At 41.7% G+C, this 18,391-nt stretch overlaps 1 protein-coding gene across 2 annotated transcripts; it reads left to right on the forward strand.

The window, feature by feature from the left end:
* The first annotated feature begins 8,258 nt into the window (after nucleotides 1-8,258).
* ccnb1.2.L (cyclin B1 L homeolog) lies at nucleotides 8,259-15,518 on the forward strand. Of its 2 annotated transcripts, NM_001086727.1 has the most exon segments (9): nucleotides 8,351-8,417; nucleotides 11,123-11,263; nucleotides 11,438-11,542; nucleotides 12,090-12,266; nucleotides 12,741-12,899; nucleotides 13,909-14,145; nucleotides 14,844-14,984; nucleotides 15,068-15,178; nucleotides 15,316-15,518. In NM_001086727.1, coding segments are annotated over 9 exon segments (1,194 nt in total). In that variant the 5' UTR covers nucleotides 8,351-8,396; the 3' UTR covers nucleotides 15,418-15,518.
* Nucleotides 15,519-18,391: the final 2,873 nt, after the last annotated feature.

Here is an 18,391-nt window from a genome sequence, read left to right on the forward strand (position 1 = left end):
AAAAAATTATAGGGAAGCTAGGGTAGACGGGGCAGTGGGATTAGTATGGGGTAATGGGGGAGGAGTGAGGAGGGCACTTTAATTATCCAGACATTTACTGGGGTAATGGAGTTGCCAAGACAGAAAAAGCTAGAAGGTTTGTAAATATGCTGAATGACAAATTTTTATTCCAGCTCGTTCAAGAACCTGAGAGAGGAAGTGGGTGGAGTTGTTACACAGAGATACTGAGGAAGACTCAGGAGCACGGGTGGCTTCGGTCCCGCGCTGCACGGAGACACATAAGAGTGTGACAGTGGAAACTGTTGGTTATTCAGGTCAGTGTCAGTAATGGGCTGCTCCACAAAGCCCACACATCATCCCAGTGTGAGAGCAGAATAAGAGCAAAGTGCTGCATCTCCCCTGGCCTTCATCTACATATCACCCTCTGGCATTTCTACTACCAGCATCCTATGTGACTGTGCCCAGTCTGTGCCCACACATTGCACTGCCCTTGTGCTTGGCACAACTTGAGGAGAATCTGTGGAACTTTACTGTGTTCTTTGTGGAACTGTTCTGTGCAGCCTCTACATGTGCTGGATTGTGTCAGTGTGAAATGACTTGCTGCCACCCTGTGGTCACTGGTTAGAACTACACCTCATGTTCACCATTATCATCAGCAACACAGGGAATCTATTGCTGCATCACTGTGAGTGGTTCCAACAGCTTCAACTCCCTAATAACCACCCAGAGAGACTGACATGTGGATTGCAAATTGTTGTTGCGACTATTTTGTCATATACATGTTGGGATGCGTTATTCATGCCACTGTTATCAAGTCACCTTCAATAGTTTAATTCAGTTCACATATTTCTACCTGGTTTATTCTGGGACGATCTTCTGTAGGATCTCATCCCACCGCTGCCACCAGTGTGAAGTTACCCTTGAGAGACTCGTCAGCAGGTAACTCTCAAAATGCTTTATTGAAAAGAGTGAAATATGTGAACTGAATGTAACCATTGGTGACTTGATAACAGCGGCATGAATAACGCATCCCAACATGTATATGACAAAATAGTGGCAACAACAATTTGCAATCCACATGTCAGTCTCTCTGGGTTCCCCATCTAGCACATTGCACATACCTGGTCCTTGCATCAACTTGGGGGGTCCCCATATAGTAAAACACCCTCCACCACCCCATAACCCCCCGCTGCCCTTTATTGGGGGTTTACTTAGCATCAGCCGAGGGTTAATATTGGCAATTGCTTATTGAGAACAGTGCTCTATACAGGGCTCTTTGGGCGGGTCAGATGCATCTTAATGCATGCACCAGACGAGACAGCCCAGTGCTGCATTCCCCTACCAGTTTTGCCTGAATTCAAAGTAGCTGTGACTGGTTAATGCAGCTTGAAGAAAAGGGAACCCTGGACCGTGAATCAGAAACTTTAGGTGCTTGCTCACATGGGCTATGGGCTTAAAGGGGAACTAAAATAGAGTAATGATAGAAATGCTGTATTTTGTATACCAAACATAAACATGAACTTACTGCACCAGAAGCGTATAAAAAAAATTATTAATGCTTTGAAAGTTGGCTGCAGGGGGGGGTCATCATCTTGTGACTTTGTTAAACATCTTTGCAAGACCAAGACCATGCACATGCTCAGTGGGGTCTGGGCTTCTATTGGGAGGTGAAGTTTTGGGATCACCATAAATGATCAAAACAGCACAAATCAAATAATTTCTGCCATAGAAGCCAATACAGCAATTTTAATAATCAGAATATGCAGACTGCACTAGGTCTGTGGATACCAATCTCTACACGGACACCAGCTGCTCTACCGGGAAACAAACAAAGCTGCTCCAGTTCTTGGAAGTGAGGTGGAGGGCCCCCCTTCTGTTTGAAAGTATGATTGTTTCCCAGCAGAGCAGCTAGCATCAGAAGTTTTCTATCCACAGCAGTCAGAGCAAGTAAAATTATTTGAAACCGGGACATCCAGATCGTAAACCAGTCACAACCATTACAATCAAATATCTCTTTGAAACCTTAAATTCAAAGTCGCTGTGACTGGTTAATGCAGCTTGAAGAAAAGGGAACCAATGGCTCAGCAAAAAAGGCAACTTAAGCATGCCTTCTTGTGGACAGGTCCCACCAAGGGTTTGAACCCGGGAATCCTGTACCATAAACCAGTCACCTTAGGTGCTGCGCCACAAGTTCTAGCCTCTTACCCTTGGCAATGAGCAAAGCCTCCCCCTTCTCCCTTTAGCGATCGGATCATTGGATTGCTGTCTATAAAGGGAGAGGAGGACCCCCAGTGCTGCCCCTTGCTGTCCCTCTCCCCTAGGCTGCCCTCATGCCATACCTCTATCCCCTAGGCAACGAGCAATGGGCTGTTTTCTTTCGATAGCCCTCTGATCTCTCTCCAAGCGATGAAATTGCATGGCTGGCATTATGACTCCTGCTATTGGGGAGGATCAAAGGGCAATCCCAGCACCAGCCCCTTGCCCCTAAGTTGCACCCACACATACCTGGATCCCGTAGGCAATGAGAATATGCCTCCTCACTCCTTGGCACCAATCAGATCTCACCCCCCATGACCTGTGATATCATAGCCACATGACTGCTGATTGGGCATATAAGTGCAGACCCCCCAGTGCCACACCCTTTCTGCTGAGCTGCTGTGGATGTGTGTGGAGCCTCCTGACATCTTACTGCGGTCCTCCTGTGGATTTACTTACCTGGTCTGCTACCAGGTTTGATATTTGCACAAATATACACATTGCACCCTCTACACACATATTTCACATTCTTGTAAGTTTTCGTAAGTTTTCATTACATTTGTATGTGTACACTTATACACATACACGCTTACACACAAACATAATACACCTTTTCTAGTAAGTTTACACTTACATATACACATTGTATTGCATTTTTAGTTATTCAGTTATTGCATATTTTGTTCTGCACTGCTGTTGGTTTCTTGTTTTTACTTAAAGGGATACTGTCATGGGAAAACATGTTTTTTTCAAAACGTATCAGTTTATAGTTTTACTCCAGCAGACTTCTGCACTGAAATCCATTTCTCAAAAGAGCAAACAGGTTTTTTTTTTATATTCAATTTTGAAATCTGACATGGGGCTAGACATATTGGGGCTCATTTATTAACATTGGGCAAATTTGCCCATGGGCAGTTACCTATAGCAACCAATCAGTGATTAGCTTTTTGAAGCCAGCTGCAAGTAGAACAATGAATGCAGCAATTTGATTGGTTGCCATGGGTTACTGCCCATGGGCAAATTTGCCCAGTGTTGATAAATGACCCCGAGTGTAAGTTTCCCAGCTGCCCCAGTCATGTGACTTGTGCCTGCACTTTAGGATGGAACTACCTTCTGGCAGGCTGTTATCTCTCCTACTTAATCTACCAGATCTACCAGGGAGCTGCTATCTGGTTACCTTCCCATTGTTGTGTTGTTAGGCTGCTGGGGGGAAGGGAGGGGGTGATATCACTCCAACTTGCAGTACAGCAGTAAAGAGTGAATGAAATTTATCAGAGCACAAGCCACATGACTGGGGGCAGCTGGGAAACTGACAATATGTCTAGCCCCATGTCAGATTTCAAAATTGAATATAAAAAAATCTGTTTGCTCTTTTGAGAAATGGATTTCAGTGTAGAATTCTGCTGGAGCAGCACTATTAACTGATGCGTTTTGAAAAAAAACATGTTTTCCCATGACAGTATCCCTATAACTGTGTATAGCTGTGATATCACTGTGGGACTTGTGGTTAGATATTCTGAACACAAATCTCACAGCATAACCATATTTTTGCATTTTCACTGATAAGTTGCTGTTGGGTACTTGTTTTTGCTTGCTAGTTTTTTGGTATTTGGTGATACAGTATTCTGACCACTAATCATTTTACCATACCTTACAACATTTAAGAAATAGAAAGAGGGACAAAAAATTTGGCCAAAGTTGGTGAATTCTTTTGACCATGCCCATTTTTGTGGCCACACCCCCTAATTACCATGTTCATTTTACAAAATTTGACAGGTTATGAAAGTTTGAACATATTTCTGTGTTTTTTTTTCAGTTATTACAGTTTTGCTAATGAAGGTGAATTGCCCTTTAAGCTGTGAGTCTAACTTTTCCCAAAGGACCTGTAATCATATTGTTACAATTATTACAACTTATTTGTTTTTCTAGAAACTGTTACAAAAGTATCTTACCTTCTGCTATGGCTGTTTTGGGCGCTCAGAAGAGTTTAGTGACTCCGATTCTGAGTATGTGCCGTCTGCATCAGATAGTGACTTATCTACTGATGAGTCACCAGGTGGTAGTAGTAGCACTGTCACTGCTCTAGAGGAGCCTATGGAGGTAGAGGAAGATGTGCAAAATGTGGAAGAGGGCTATAGGGCTGATGCTGCAGCTGGAGGAGAGCGTGTGGGGTGTGGGGGGGGGCGCTCCTGATAATTTCCCCCTTGAAATTCCCATATTTACTGCAGTCCCAGGTGTTAAGATGGACAACAGGAATTCTGAGTGTATTGCTTTTTTCACTTGTTTGTTACTGAGGCTATCTTACAGCCCAAAATCCCCTACCAAGATTTGCTGAAGCTCAGGTATGGCATCCCACTGATGCAAATGAAATGAAGAGGTTCTTGGGACTCACTTTAGCTATGGGCCTCATAAAAGCAAATTCTCTGGAGTCCTACTGGGATACCACTACAGTGTTGTCCATCCCAGTTTTTTTCTGCCACAATGTCTAGAAACTGGTATCAGCTACTGCTTCAGTTTCTCCATTTTAACAACAATGCTACAGCTGTACCCCCTAATGAGCCCGGTCATGACAGGCTGCATAAATTGAGGCCCCTTATAGACAGCCTGTCAAAGCACTTTGCAGAAGTTTATGGCCCATCACAAAACATTAGTATAGATGAGTCCCTTTTACTCTTCAAATCAGGTCCGGACTGAGAATGAAAATAGGCCCTGGCATTTCATGCACACAGAGGCCCATTCAGCCCTCATCAGCTCACTAAATAGTGACTTTCTATGGCACCTTGTAGCAGCCCCTCTGGCATTTGCCAGAACCCACAGATTGCCAGTCCGGGCCTGCTTCAAATGGCGCATACAATTCCGCCAGTGCATCCCAAGCAATGAGATCAAATTTTATAAACTCTGCGAAAGCAGTTTAGGGTCAATTTATGATTTATGAAGGAAAAGACTCTCAGTCAGTGTCCCCTTGACTTGACTGTCAGTGGCAAAATAGTATGGAAGCTCATCACTCCAATACAAAGGACTGGTATAAAAACAGCAGTAAACATGATTCAGATAGCCCTTAGAAATTCCTATGTGGTGTTTAAGACCGCAGCACCAGGCCCAAAATTATCTTATTACAAATTCCAGATGCAAATACTCCTGCACTGTTGTTTGGTGGTGCTGAGATTCCTGAGGTGCCTGCTAGTGATAATGTTGCCAGATTGATGGGAAAGCACTTCCACCCACACCTTGTAAAAGATTACCCCAGAAAGCCTGTAAGGTGTGCCGCAAAAGGAGTGTCAGACGACAAAATGGGCATTTGTTGCCCATACCTTTCTGTTCACTAATACATGTGGAATCCTTTTATTTGGGAGAACATGCAGATTGATATTTAGCATTTTTTTGAGTATCTGTTTTTTCCTTTATTTTAGGTAAAATCGCATTCTTCTATGTAAATATACGGCCTGAATTTTGAATGTAGGAAGGCAAGGATGGCGCACCTAGTTTGCTGAAGGTGTGCACTTTCAAGAAATATATAGTTTGTGCACACCTTCAGCAATTGTATGGCTCTTAAGCCCCCTTGAATGCAGTAATTTTTTTTATTGCACTCAGCAATGTCTGTATATATGTAGACACAGCAGAACCCCCATTTTACGTTTTTCAGTGGACCAGAAAAAAATGGTGTAAAATCCAGGAAAATTTAAAACCAGGGAAATGTATTATGCATAATTTGTAGGTGGGACCAAAAAAAACAACAATGTAAAATGAGGGGAAACTTAAAATAAGGGGATGTAAAATTGAGGTTTCACTGTATGTAGACATTGCTATTCTCCTAAAATGCATTATAAGTGCAATGTTCTCACAAGTCTTTTTTTCAAATGACAATGCCTTTGGCTTTAACTTCTAAGATTATTGCTGTGTCCTCAGTTCTTAACAGTAGGCTGGAAAGCTGTGCCAACTGATAAGTTAGTTAGAATGTTTCCATCTGTACTTTGAGCCTGTGAGATCTTCATATCATCCCTAGACCAGTGTGAATGGAACAGGTTCAATTAAACTGTGCTGGGTCAGTGTCAACTACTTTGTATGTATTATATCTAGCCATATATGAACCAGTTCAAACAAGTTTAAACAGATGGGAAAATGTAACAACATTTACATGTGGAATAAAAATTCATTTAATTAAGAATGAATTCCCTAGTTCCCTAGACAGTTGCGTAGCATTTTAATTGTGCATAGCATATTCCACAGTTCCTATTTGAAGAGAGTGTTTTCATCACAAAATATTGATGTTTTTTTCTGCAAGAGCAATGACCCCTGGGCATTGGTAGGCATTTTGCTCACCAATTTTTATAACATACTCGAACACACAATATAAAATTTAGATAAAAGATAATAGCCTCGCTGGTAGAAATTATACTTGATGCCAAGCAACACACATAGCAGCTAGGGTTGCCACCTTTACCAGAAAAAAAGACAGCCTTCCTATATATTTATCATTTTCCATATTAATAACATTGGGATCAACCATCATTTTTACCGGCCAGGCTGGTAAAATACCGGCCAGGTGACAACCCTGATAGCAGCATATAGAAAGGTGGATAATTTTAAAATAAAAGGTGGCAACCCTAGCCATTGCCCTAACATGTTTTATACCATAAGGTGGCCATACACTGAAAGATCTGCTTGTCAACCTTATGAGTCCCCACTCGTGCAATGTGTCCCCTGTCTACCCCTCAGTGATGCGCCTCATTAGGGTAAGGGTACACCCAGGGGCGCTCCACCAATGAGGCAAGTTGAGCCACTCGCCTCAGACAGCAGCGCCCCCCTGGTTGCCAGGGGCAGCAAAAATGCAGCTCCTGGTAACTAAGAGCCAAATTTCTGGTTTTCAACCCGGAAATTCAGCTCTTCTAGTGCAGAGAGCGCTCTCTGCACTAGCAATGTGCAGTGCCCCCAACCCCCACCAACGCTGAAAAGGTGAGCGCCGTGAGGAGGGGTGGGGGGGGCAATGGAAGGCCGCCTCAGGCGGCATAAAGGCAAGGATCGGCGCTGGGTAAACCATCGCCTCTTCTTTAGGGCAACTAATCTCCCCAAACTGCTTCCCGTGGCTTCCGTCTGCTTCAATGAAAAAACGTCTGCGCCAATGCACTCGTGAGGAAACTTCGAGCGACTTCGGAGATCGAAGCAACGCAAGTGCATTGGAGCAGGCATTTTTTCATTGAAGCAGACGGAAGCCACGGGGAAGCAGTTTGGGAGATTAGTCACCCCAAAGAAGAGGCGATTAGTCTCCCCGAATCTCCAGGTGTTCTCCCTCTGTCACTGTGATGATCAAAGCAGAGGCAGGGAGAGCATGATTGGGTTGTCTATGAGGTCAGGGGCCCACCGGGTTTTTTCCAGCTGTTTTGCACCCAGTTCAACCCTGCAAACAATCAGATCTTTCCCTGATGTGCTCACCTTGAGGAGGGTGTTATTTGAATGGTTGGCTCTTAAATGTGCCTGTGTATGGCCACCATTACACTTTAGTGTAAACTAAGCAGGTTCAGCTGTGGATGATACATCTGCATTTCATTATAAATGGCTGCTAGACTGCACAGAGGAAAACTGATTAATGTTGCCCTCAGACAAGATCAATTTCTCTTTCCATTACCCATTTGTTGCGAGAGACATTGCACTAATAAATGGAAAACAAATTTATAGTTCAGCAGTCAGATTTGCATTTGCTTAAAGGACACATATGGAACAGCATCACTACTTCGAGCATCACTATATTGACCTATAGAGACCAGGATGTAGCAACTTCCATTCATCCGACTAATAATAAACACACATACAAATTACAAAAGATAAACAAACGACCGCCTCCTGACAACCGGCACAGACTCATTTTATAATCACAATTCAGCCTTTTCAGCTTTGGACGCTTTGTTGCCACACGACGCATTCGCCCCGCCTCCCAGAGAAAAAAAAAACACGTCCTCTAATTTCCATGGGAACGCATTCGAAATGAATTCGCACCAGCCAATAAGAAGAAACGATGTGTTCTGAATGAACCAATGAGAAGCGAGCTGCGGGAGATTTAAACTGAGTTGTGCGGAAGTGCTTGGTTAGTTGCGTGTGGAACAGCGGTTTGTAGTGAAGCGGTTGCAGTTGTCGGTTTTGGGAAAATGTCGCTGCGTATCACCAGAGTAAGTAAAGCAACTTTTGCCTGTCGTCTGCTGCAATTTGATGTTTAGGCTGATACTCGAGTGTTTGTGACTGCGGTGTAAATGGAGAGTGTTTACTAAACGGGTAGATTTCACTGCACGATCAAACGATATAGGAGGTGTTAAAGTCTGCACCGTATAAATGTGAGTAATTTGTGAGGATAACTTCCCAAACATCAAAAGTAAAAAAAACTGCTGTTTATTTATATATCCCTGCGTGCCGTGGTCGCTTCGGATTTATGCGCGTTACGCTATCATGGTAGGTCTGTGCAGGGCTACGGAAACCGCTCTGTCCGCTTCTGGTTAAAACCGACTAACTGTGGTTATCGGTAGAACGATAGGGGCATCTACGCTCGAGTAAAGACGTTTGGGCCCATGCAACCCCCCCCCCCCCGACTTTCAAGCTCTATTGGATGAAGGCAAGGTTTGATGGGCTCTTGGCTCCCTTACTGATTCCCATGCTCTTCAGCAGTGGCCCCAATCTGATTTTACCCGTGGAGCCCACTCAAATGTAACATTTCCCAAAATAACTGCATGGATGCAATCTAGTAGTTTCACAGTGGCTCTAAACTAAAGCGAAAAGCTTTAGGTTATTTATCTGGAATGTTTTAATCTGGCCATACACAGTCACAAAAAAATATTTTACTAATGCCAGCCATGCAGTAAGCTATTGGGTAAGTAATTAAACAAGCCAATGCATTTCTTGTCCCAACAAGGTTTTGTAGCCTACTGGTCAAATTTAAATAAATATCTAGCGCTATATTAGGAGTTTCTCCAATTATAATTTATAGCCACAATTCCTGGTTATTTGTTTCAATTAACACTTGCTCACTGTTTTAAACTTTATGGCCCTCTGCCCCAGACCCCACGCTATATTACCCGGGTTGTGCTCTGACCCAGGTGCTGCTGCCTTGATTCAGTCACCAAGGAAAACTTATTCACGGCATCCATCTATTGGTTAGGCGGTGCACTCCAGAGCCCTCTTGAAACAGAATCGCTCACTGTCAAACGGTAAAACATTTTTGTTTTACAGTTGAACTGAGATCAAGTGATTCTGTTTCGAGAGGGTTCTGTCGTGCGCTGCCAAACCAATAGATGCAAGGTTTTGTAGCCTGCCTGATTAACATCTGAGTGGTTTTTAGCCCTATATCTACTGGGAGGCTCCTCAGAGGGCCCTGTACATGGGCCAGTAAACTGTTGGACACAACCTCCAACTTTTATCTGCCCTTGTATGGCTACCTAAGCTTGTTGCCTCAAGACTGGCTAAATTCCATGAACCTAATCAAGCCAGGCAGGACATCCTCTGGAACATTCCACAAAGTGTAATATTAAAGGTCTGTAACCACAAAGGGAAAAGGTTGTAAAAAATTAAAATGCACTCCTAGTATAATTAAAAAATATAGCATTAAAACTTCTGCAGTAGCTGTTGGTAAACTTGTTGTTTAGAATGGGATAGTGCTTAGATGCACATAAGGTGTAAATTTCTTTCAAATGGGTTGGTTCCTGGTTATCTGTTAATAAGGGAGTTTGTTGTACATGTTTAGGGTAATGCTTGAGACCTGAGGGCTTTTCTGGATAAAGGAATTTTCTGTAACTTGGAAGACCAAACGTTGTCTCCTAATAAAATAGGGTTTTACCAGTATGCATTTACACAGCTTAGTTAGGCTTAAGTTCAAGCAACTGTCACAGAAATTATCTAATTTATTTTCTTATCAAATCGCCTAAAAGAATAAGTGGCTTAAAGCATTCCTATAAAAATCATTGTAACGTGACAATATCTAGTAAATGCTGCAGCCTACCCATACACTATGAAATGGATCTTCTGTGATGCTGGACGATCATTCCATAGGCTGAATTCCTGTTTTCATTTGTAAGCATCGTGCTGCCCCCAGTGTCACTGAAACGGTACAGAAGATATTTTAGCAGTACCAGAGGGTCGGATTAACACAGGCTTGGGGTGCCTTTGAGGTGAACTATTCCGGGTGCAGCATTTACTTGATACTGACACATTCAGGAATGTGTATCGCTTTGAAGTAACCCTATAGTATGTGGGTATGCCAGGCACTTGAATGGGGGTCAGCAGGACTTAATGTGGTCTATGGTGTCCAATGCTTCTAGACTTAATCTGTTAACTAAAATGGGTTAAAAGAACATTTGGGACTGAAATCTTTGGAGGAGCCTTGTGATTAAACTTACAATGTACTTCTTGTCTAGTCTAGCAGCAGTTTGTTAAAATGTGGAGTATTAATTTATTTTGTTGCACCAGGCTTCACTTAAGACCAGCCCAACTCCTAATGGTCAGACTTGCTCCTGGGCAATGAGCCATAACGGATTGATTGATGTTCAGCCAGCTGTAGTATGAATTCACTCTAATGTAATTGGGAAAATTTGCACTAGCAGTAGTCCAAGACAACTGCTGTTAAGTAGGGCCATTTTTTTTTTCTCCAGGATATCTACATCATGGAACATTTGAGAGAAGCCTTGGTCAGGTTACATCATTAGATCCTTTGCTGCTATGCTGATGCTCTGCTTCAGTTAGCTTATTTTCAAGTCCTTTCTTTATGGGATAGTACTAAATATGGCTTAAAGGGATAATGTGCTATTCTCAAACATTAGTTCAAGGAGTATTGCTTGTGCTGAACTCTTGTAACTGGAAGTGTTAAGTCTTATTTTTTTTTATCTTGCAGAACATGATGGCAAATACAGAAAACAATGTGAAAACCACTTTGGCTGGAAAGAGGGTTGTTGCCACCAAACCAGGCTTGAGACCTCGTACAGCATTGGGAGACATTGGAAACAAGGCAGAGCTGAAAGTGCCAGCAAAAAAGGTAGGGGCCTAACATGTAAAGTACTGAACAGGATGGAGTTAAGGAGGGTCTGTTTTGGCTTGCACTTTGTGGCTTTTCTTGCCTTTTTAGTTAATTGCTACTTATGCAATCAAATGTTTTAGTGTAGTGATGGCCAGCTTCAAGTGTGCTTTAACTACTTTCTGTGCATTTTAGGAATTAAAGCCAGCAGTAAAGGCTGTCAAGAAGACAAAACCCATTGACAAAGTTTTGGAGCCTCTGAAAGTCAGTGAAGAGAATGTTTGCCCTAAACCTACTCCGGTATGGATTGCTTCAAATTCAGTAGTTGGCTTCCTCTCATTCTGCTATTGAATCTGATACATTTGTAGGGCAAAACTCCCTAAAGATATTAAGATTTATGGGTTTGGATTATCTATAAGAATGACATTGCTCCTCTCGTGTGTGTGTGTGTGTTCTTGGGGTTTGTCAATTGTGTGTTCCCAGGAGGCAGCCCATAGTTAATGGCAGTCTATTTGGTATTACCCAATGGCACATGCTGCTAAAAACATTTTATGAATTGCTTTAGACTGAGCAGGTTTTTAAATAGTTTGGGGGTTCAAGTTTTCCTTTGTCTAATCCACTAGCCTTGGTTATGGGAATGCCTGGTGGTTTAAAAAAGCAAGGATCTTTAGCATAGCCTCACACATCACAAATGTTCAACCTTCAAGCACTGATAAGTAGCCACTTCTCTGCCATGCCTTATCAACGCATGACTTTCTGTTCTGGGTTTTAGAATTGGTGCAGGTGCATTACTTAGCACATGATTTATATTAAACCCTGGTACATAATGCAGCTTCAACTTTTACAGGTTGAACCCAGCTCACCAAGCCCAATGGAAACATCTGGTTGCCTCCCTGATGAGCTTTGCCAGGCCTTCTCTGATGTCCTGATTCAAGTTAAAGATGTTGATGCTGATGATGATGGCAACCCAATGCTGTGCAGTGAATATGTCAAAGACATTTATGGCTACCTGAGAAGTCTTGAGGTTGGTGGTTTTATTTTTTTAACTGCGTAGTGTTGACTGTTTTGAAAGGTTTTGGCTTCAATGGATCATAGCTAGATTGTTGTAAACTTGTCCAAATATGCCATGAAAGCTCTCTACAGGAGCATGACTCTTTTGCAATTGTTCTAAAATGAGCTGTGCAGCCACATGCCAGACTTCAGCAATGACTTTATGATCATGGACCTCTGCTTCACCCTACATGCCTGGATGCCCTATATGGTAGCTGGCCTAATACTGCACAGTAAACATCAGATTTACACCCCCTGTAAGTTTTCCACACTTTTCTGTGCCAGCCTATATATCACAATGCTTTCCCAGACATTACATGACTTTTTTTTTTTTCCTTGTCCCCTTCCCCCCCACAAGAAACATGGCTTAGGGGTTCTGCTGTTTTTGTAGAGCAGAATTGTCTGCCCAACATTCTTACACAGGCTAATGGATTTTTGCATATTCTAGGATGCACAAGCAGTCAGACCAAATTACCTACATGGACGGGAAGTTACAGGCAACATGCGTGCTATTTTGATCGACTGGCTGGTCCAGGTGCAAATGAAGTTCCGTCTGCTGCAGGAGACCATGTTTATGACTGTTGGCATTATTGACCGTTTTCTGCAGGTATGTGAAGTTATGCCTGATCAAGCTACAGAAGAAGGCAAACATGCTACCCCTATAAAAGCCGCCAGTAACTAGTACAAATCATGCTTAGTACATAAACTGGCATAAATTGTAGTTAAAGGAATTGTTCAGTGTAAAAATAAAAACTGGGTAAATAGATAGGCTGTGCAAAATAAAAAATGTTTCTAATAGTCGGTAAACCAAAAATGTAATGAATAAAGGCTGGAGTGATGTATAACATGTCAGTCTGAACACTACTTCCTGCTTTTCAGCTCTCTTGGTTTACACTGACTGGTTACCAGGCAGTGACCAATCAGACTTGAGGGGGGGGCCACATGGGTCATATCTGTTGCTTTTGAATCTGAGCTGAATGTAGAGGATCAATTGTAAACTCACTGAACAGAAATGTACCATGTGGCCCCCCTTCAAGTCCCTGACTAACTCAGAGTTATAGAGCTGAAAAGCAGGAAGTTGGATTCTGGCTGTTTTATTAGACATCTGTTCACTCCAGCCTTTATATATTACATTTTTGGCTAACTAACTATATTAGAAACATTTTTTTATTTTGCACAGCCTATTTACAGTTTTTATTTTCACACAACTATTTAACGCCAGTGTTCATAAGCTGGCATAAATTGTAGGTAAGTCTGAACACTTCTGTGAGGTGTTGTGCTGGCAATATTTAAGCAAAACTTTTAAATGATGAAACAAGCATTTCTGAGAGGCTGATCCAGTCTATGGCATATATTGGCATTTCCCAAATGGGCAGCTAACATTTTGTAAGTTTCCACTGCTGTAACTTGCTGATCTTCAGTGATCAAAACAATGTGCCATAGGCTTAAAAGGGGTATAACACCCTTTTGAAGTCTGTCAATGAGTAGTTGAAAGACTAGCTGTACAAGTAAGGTCATGGAAATAAACTAGAAATGCTTCAAATATATGTAGTGTCTCTTCCATAGCAGAAATTGTGTATCTTTGTCCATTAAACTGCTTTCTCCTTACTCTACAGGAACACCCAGTTCCCAAAAACCAGCTGCAGCTTGTGGGGGTCACCGCAATGTTCCTTGCTGCTAAATACGAAGAGATGTACCCACCAGAAATTGGGGACTTTACTTTTGTAACTGATCACACATACACAAAGGCTCAAATTAGAGACATGGAAATGAAGATACTTCGTGTGCTAAAGTTTGCAATTGGCCGACCTCTACCCCTGCACTTCCTTCGGAGAGCATCTAAGATTGGAGAGGTAAACTATTCCTAGTTTAAATTTTTTTTTTTTTTCTCCATCTCCTCACCTATCCACAAGATCACTTGTCACTCAATAGTCTACCCTATTGGACTAACCCCCAAAGATTTTAATAACTTACCTGATGCCCCTGGCCAGTGTTTCTGTTGGCAGAAAACTGCACCAGCCTGGGGGCACAAGCAAACCTTGGTACCCCATCAAATGACTTTCATTCTCCCTTAAATACAGGGGCATGTGTAGAAAAGCTGCACTGACTGCATTTTAATGTAAATGCAACTCTGCAATGCTTAATTGATGTCACTAATTTCAAGTGATCTGATACATTATTTCAGCATGACTGAAAATCAACTACTGCTTGGCATTGTTGGGACTCTGTAGAGCTGTTCAAATAGTCTTATCTTACTGGCAACATGTCCATTGTTTCTCAACTCAATGGCTTTGGCTGGTGGTGAATGCTAGTAAATCTTGCATGTCTGGAAATGTAGGTGAATTGCACATGGTTGTGTGCCAGAACAGTGGTTTACCTTCAGAACTCAACACAACTTGGTATAAACTTAAAATGTTAAACTGTGCCACTTGGCAATTAGGCCAGAAATATGATTTTGTGTGCAATTTTTTGGGTAGCAGAGCCATATTCTTGGTGCATGCTTTGGATGCCCTTTACAAGACTTCTCAATAACACACAATTGTGTTTGTAGGTGACTGCTGAGCAGCATAGTTTGGCCAAATATTTGATGGAACTTGTGATGGTGGATTATGACATGGTGCATTATGCTCCTTCCCAAATAGCAGCTTCTGCCTCCTGCTTGTCTCTTAAAATCTTAAATGCAGGTGACTGGGTAAGTTTTAAGACTCTTGCCATACCTATTCTCACTTACTTGAAGTAAACAAATGTCCACATGATTGAATGTAATTCTTTCAGACCCCAACACTGCATCACTATATGGCTTACTCTGAAGAAGATCTGGTCCCTGTTATGCAGCATATGGCCAAGAACATAATCAAGGTGAACAAAGGACTGACTAAGCACCTGGTAAGCTTTTATTTTCTTCCCTAGACCATGGGCACTTGTGTGAAGTGAAGCTTTCTTTACATAGATTCCATGTTAATGCTAGTCTGGGTGGGTAAATCTAACCCATGTCCTTTTGTGACCTAAACTTCTCTTTCCAGACTGTTAAGAACAAATATGCCAGCAGCAAACAAATGAAGATCAGCATGATTCCACAATTGAAATCGGATGTTGTTGTGGCAATGGCCCGCCCACTTGTATGAAGGACTGACATTGAATTCTAATTGAGTATTGTTGGCACCATGTGCTTCTGTAAATAGTGTATTTTGTTTTACTGTTTTTAATAAAGCTCATTTTAACATTTCCTGAATCCACTTACAAAAAATGTTGCAACTTGTAACCAGTTGAAAGCAGAAGCCTCCTTCCCTTTGGATTGACTCCCATCACACTAAGTTTTAATAGGCTTTACTCTAATTAGCTGAACAAAATGAATTATTTCATGGGCTGCCCCAATGGGTTTCCTGAAGTGGGGCTATGGCCATACAATTTGGCGTATAGCATAAATAGAAGCCGTGCATTAGTGGCTTTACTGCACATTACTATAGCCTCTCCTTTCTACAGTAAAAAAAAGCTAAATATAGGGACTGCACACTCGGAATTTAAAAAGGCAAAAGTTTATTAATTTAAAAAAATTACACGCATGGCCCAGTATTGGGCCATAGCTGAATATGTGAGTGTAATTTTTGTAAATGTAATAGACTTTTGCCTTAAATTCTGAGTGTGTAGTCCCTATATTTATCTTTTTTGTTTTTGGAGACTCTATGGGCTGTCTTCATGGGACAAGCACCTCACTATTAAATTGAAATTGGGTGTGCGCCTTCTAAAACTAATTTGTCTCCTTTCTACAGTCTGTCACTTTTTTCTGTAGAAGAAAAAAAATTGCATCCACCTTGACATGACAACTTTGACTACTGGTATGGAGAGAGGTTAGGGGCCAGACTATTTTCTACAGGTGGATAAACCACTGCTTCCACCTCCAATATTACAGAATGGGCATATCTTGGTTCAAAAGTCGCATTTTGGTGCTGAAATCTTTTCTGCCTGCACCCGAGTAGAGACCATGCTTCCAGGTTCAGCTAGAGCAGGGGAAGCTGATTTCTCTGCCTGCAATAGTCTGGCCCTAGCATAAAGCTGCTGATATTGAAGGCACTTAACAGGCCTGTGTATGGTGGCAAACCTAGCCTGACCATGCAATAGGGGGGCAGGTAATCGGAGCTATCTCAGAGAGTCTGCTAGTTGAAAAATGAATGCCCCATGCATACAAAAGACAAAAATACTTTCAAAACCACCACAAGCTATTTGAACAAGTTGAAAGTCTTTGAATGGCCCTCAGTCCCCTGACTTAATGTTAGAACCTCTAAAAATTAGTTTTAAATGAATGACAATATAAATGTACTGTGTCCATGCAGAGAGAAAACTAGAATGTCTACTTCAGAAACACTACTATAGTTTTATAAACAAACTGGCTGTGTAGCCATGGTGGCAGCTACTCGAGCACAGGATACACCGATATCAGATAAGCTGTTATATGTATACAATGACAGTCTGCAGAGGTAACCTGTGCTTTTTCAGCATTGAATGGCTGCCCCCATAGCTACACAGCAACTTGCTTATATAATCTATAGTAGTTTCTGAAGCAAACACTAGTATCAATGCAGAGCAACTTTATTTGTTACTGTTCCTTTAAACAGCCCAAGATGATTAGAAGTGATCTGTAGGAAAGATTAGATAATTATTGAAGAAATGGTAATTGGGGTGTACAAACTTGCATATGTTGCTATTGCTGCTTTCTTGTATCTAGGCAAGGGACAGCTATTATCACAATCTCATCTTACTTGGTGTTCAGATGGCCATGGCAACCAATGAACTTTGAAATTTTATTCTATTTCTATCCAGGCCCTCTCCTATTCAGATTCCAGTCTCCCATTCAAATCTCTGCCTGGTTACTAAGGTAAACAAGACCCTAGCAACCAGACAGCTGCTGACATTCCAAACCAGAGAGCTGCTAAACAAGAAACTAAGGGGGAAAAAATGAACCAAATTGTTTCAGAATATCAATGACCCTGATACTAAAATTTAATTTAAAGGTGAACTATCCCTTTAAAGGACATGTAAACCCCACACATGTAATCCATGAACAGCCTCTTTGAAATCTTTTGATACCTGCCACTCTGGTTGTTAACAGTAAGGCTGCTGCATCCCCTTAATCATTTAGAATTCCTTTGTATGTATAATGGCAAGTTGCCACAAATTACATTTTCTTTAAAGTGGACCTGTCACCCAGACATTAAAGCATTCATAGCTGTTGTAAGCTCATTTAAACATCTCAGCTGTCAATGAAATATTGTCTTAGCCGGGGCAGACAATTACTTTCACTTTCCATTCAGCGCTTTATAGCAATCGCTGCTCTCCCCACATTCCCCCAACCATTTAATTGTGTAGCTAGGGCATGGGGCTGGATATCAGGTCCCCCATTCTGGTGCATAAACAAGATTCTGAGATGTTACAAGACTTAATAACAGTGTCCACAAAATGGCTCCTGCCTGCTTGTTATAATTATGAATTCCCAGACTGGAGGAAACAAGATTCAAATAATTTATACATTGTAAATAAAGTTAATTTTGCTTGACTGATGTAATAGGATTATGAATAAATTTTTTGGGTGACGGGTCCCCTTTAATTAGGCTAAATATAATTCTCACAACTTGTTCAAACAAAATCGCTATTACTTGGAGTATCGCAGATTACAGTGCCAGTGCATTTGTAATACCGGCCTTGGCAGGTGTTTTACCAGCAGAGGGTGGCAACCCTACTCAGCTAGGAGAAGTAAAGTGGTACATTTAGCTCTACAAAAAATGTGATCCTTTCACTCTGCACAAATACACATTTACCCTCCTCCACAAAGGATTTGTTATTTGAAGATGAACCCTATTATATTTTGAATTGACACATTTGCATTTATTAAGTTAAGCAAAAGTTAACTTTTAGTATGATGTAGAGAGAGTGTTTGTGATTTTGTTAAGCTGCTCTCCAGTTTGAAATTACAGCAACTGTCTAGCAGCTGGAGTCCATAGCAATCAGGCAGTGGTTTGACTGACACTGGAATATAAACAGTAGAGGATGATCTCTGGAGTGATGTTAATGAAGTGACAATAAAACAGTAGCATTACAGGGCAA

The sequence above is a fragment of the Xenopus laevis genome, chromosome 4L, assembly GCF_017654675.1.
Source record: "Xenopus laevis strain J_2021 chromosome 4L, Xenopus_laevis_v10.1, whole genome shotgun sequence".
Classification (NCBI taxonomy): domain Eukaryota; kingdom Metazoa; phylum Chordata; class Amphibia; order Anura; family Pipidae; genus Xenopus; species Xenopus laevis.

Excerpts from the sequence above, each read along its gene's own strand:
- ccnb1.2.L (XM_018256474.2), top strand. The coding sequence starts at position 8,397 with ATGTCGCTGCGTATCACCAGA. Across the intron at positions 12,267-12,740 it reads GCTACCTGAGAAGTCTTGAG|GATGCACAAGCAGTCAGACC; the intron begins GTTGGTGGTTTT and ends TGCATATTCTAG. Across the intron at positions 15,179-15,315 it reads AAGGACTGACTAAGCACCTG|ACTGTTAAGAACAAATATGC; the intron begins GTAAGCTTTTAT and ends TTCTCTTTCCAG.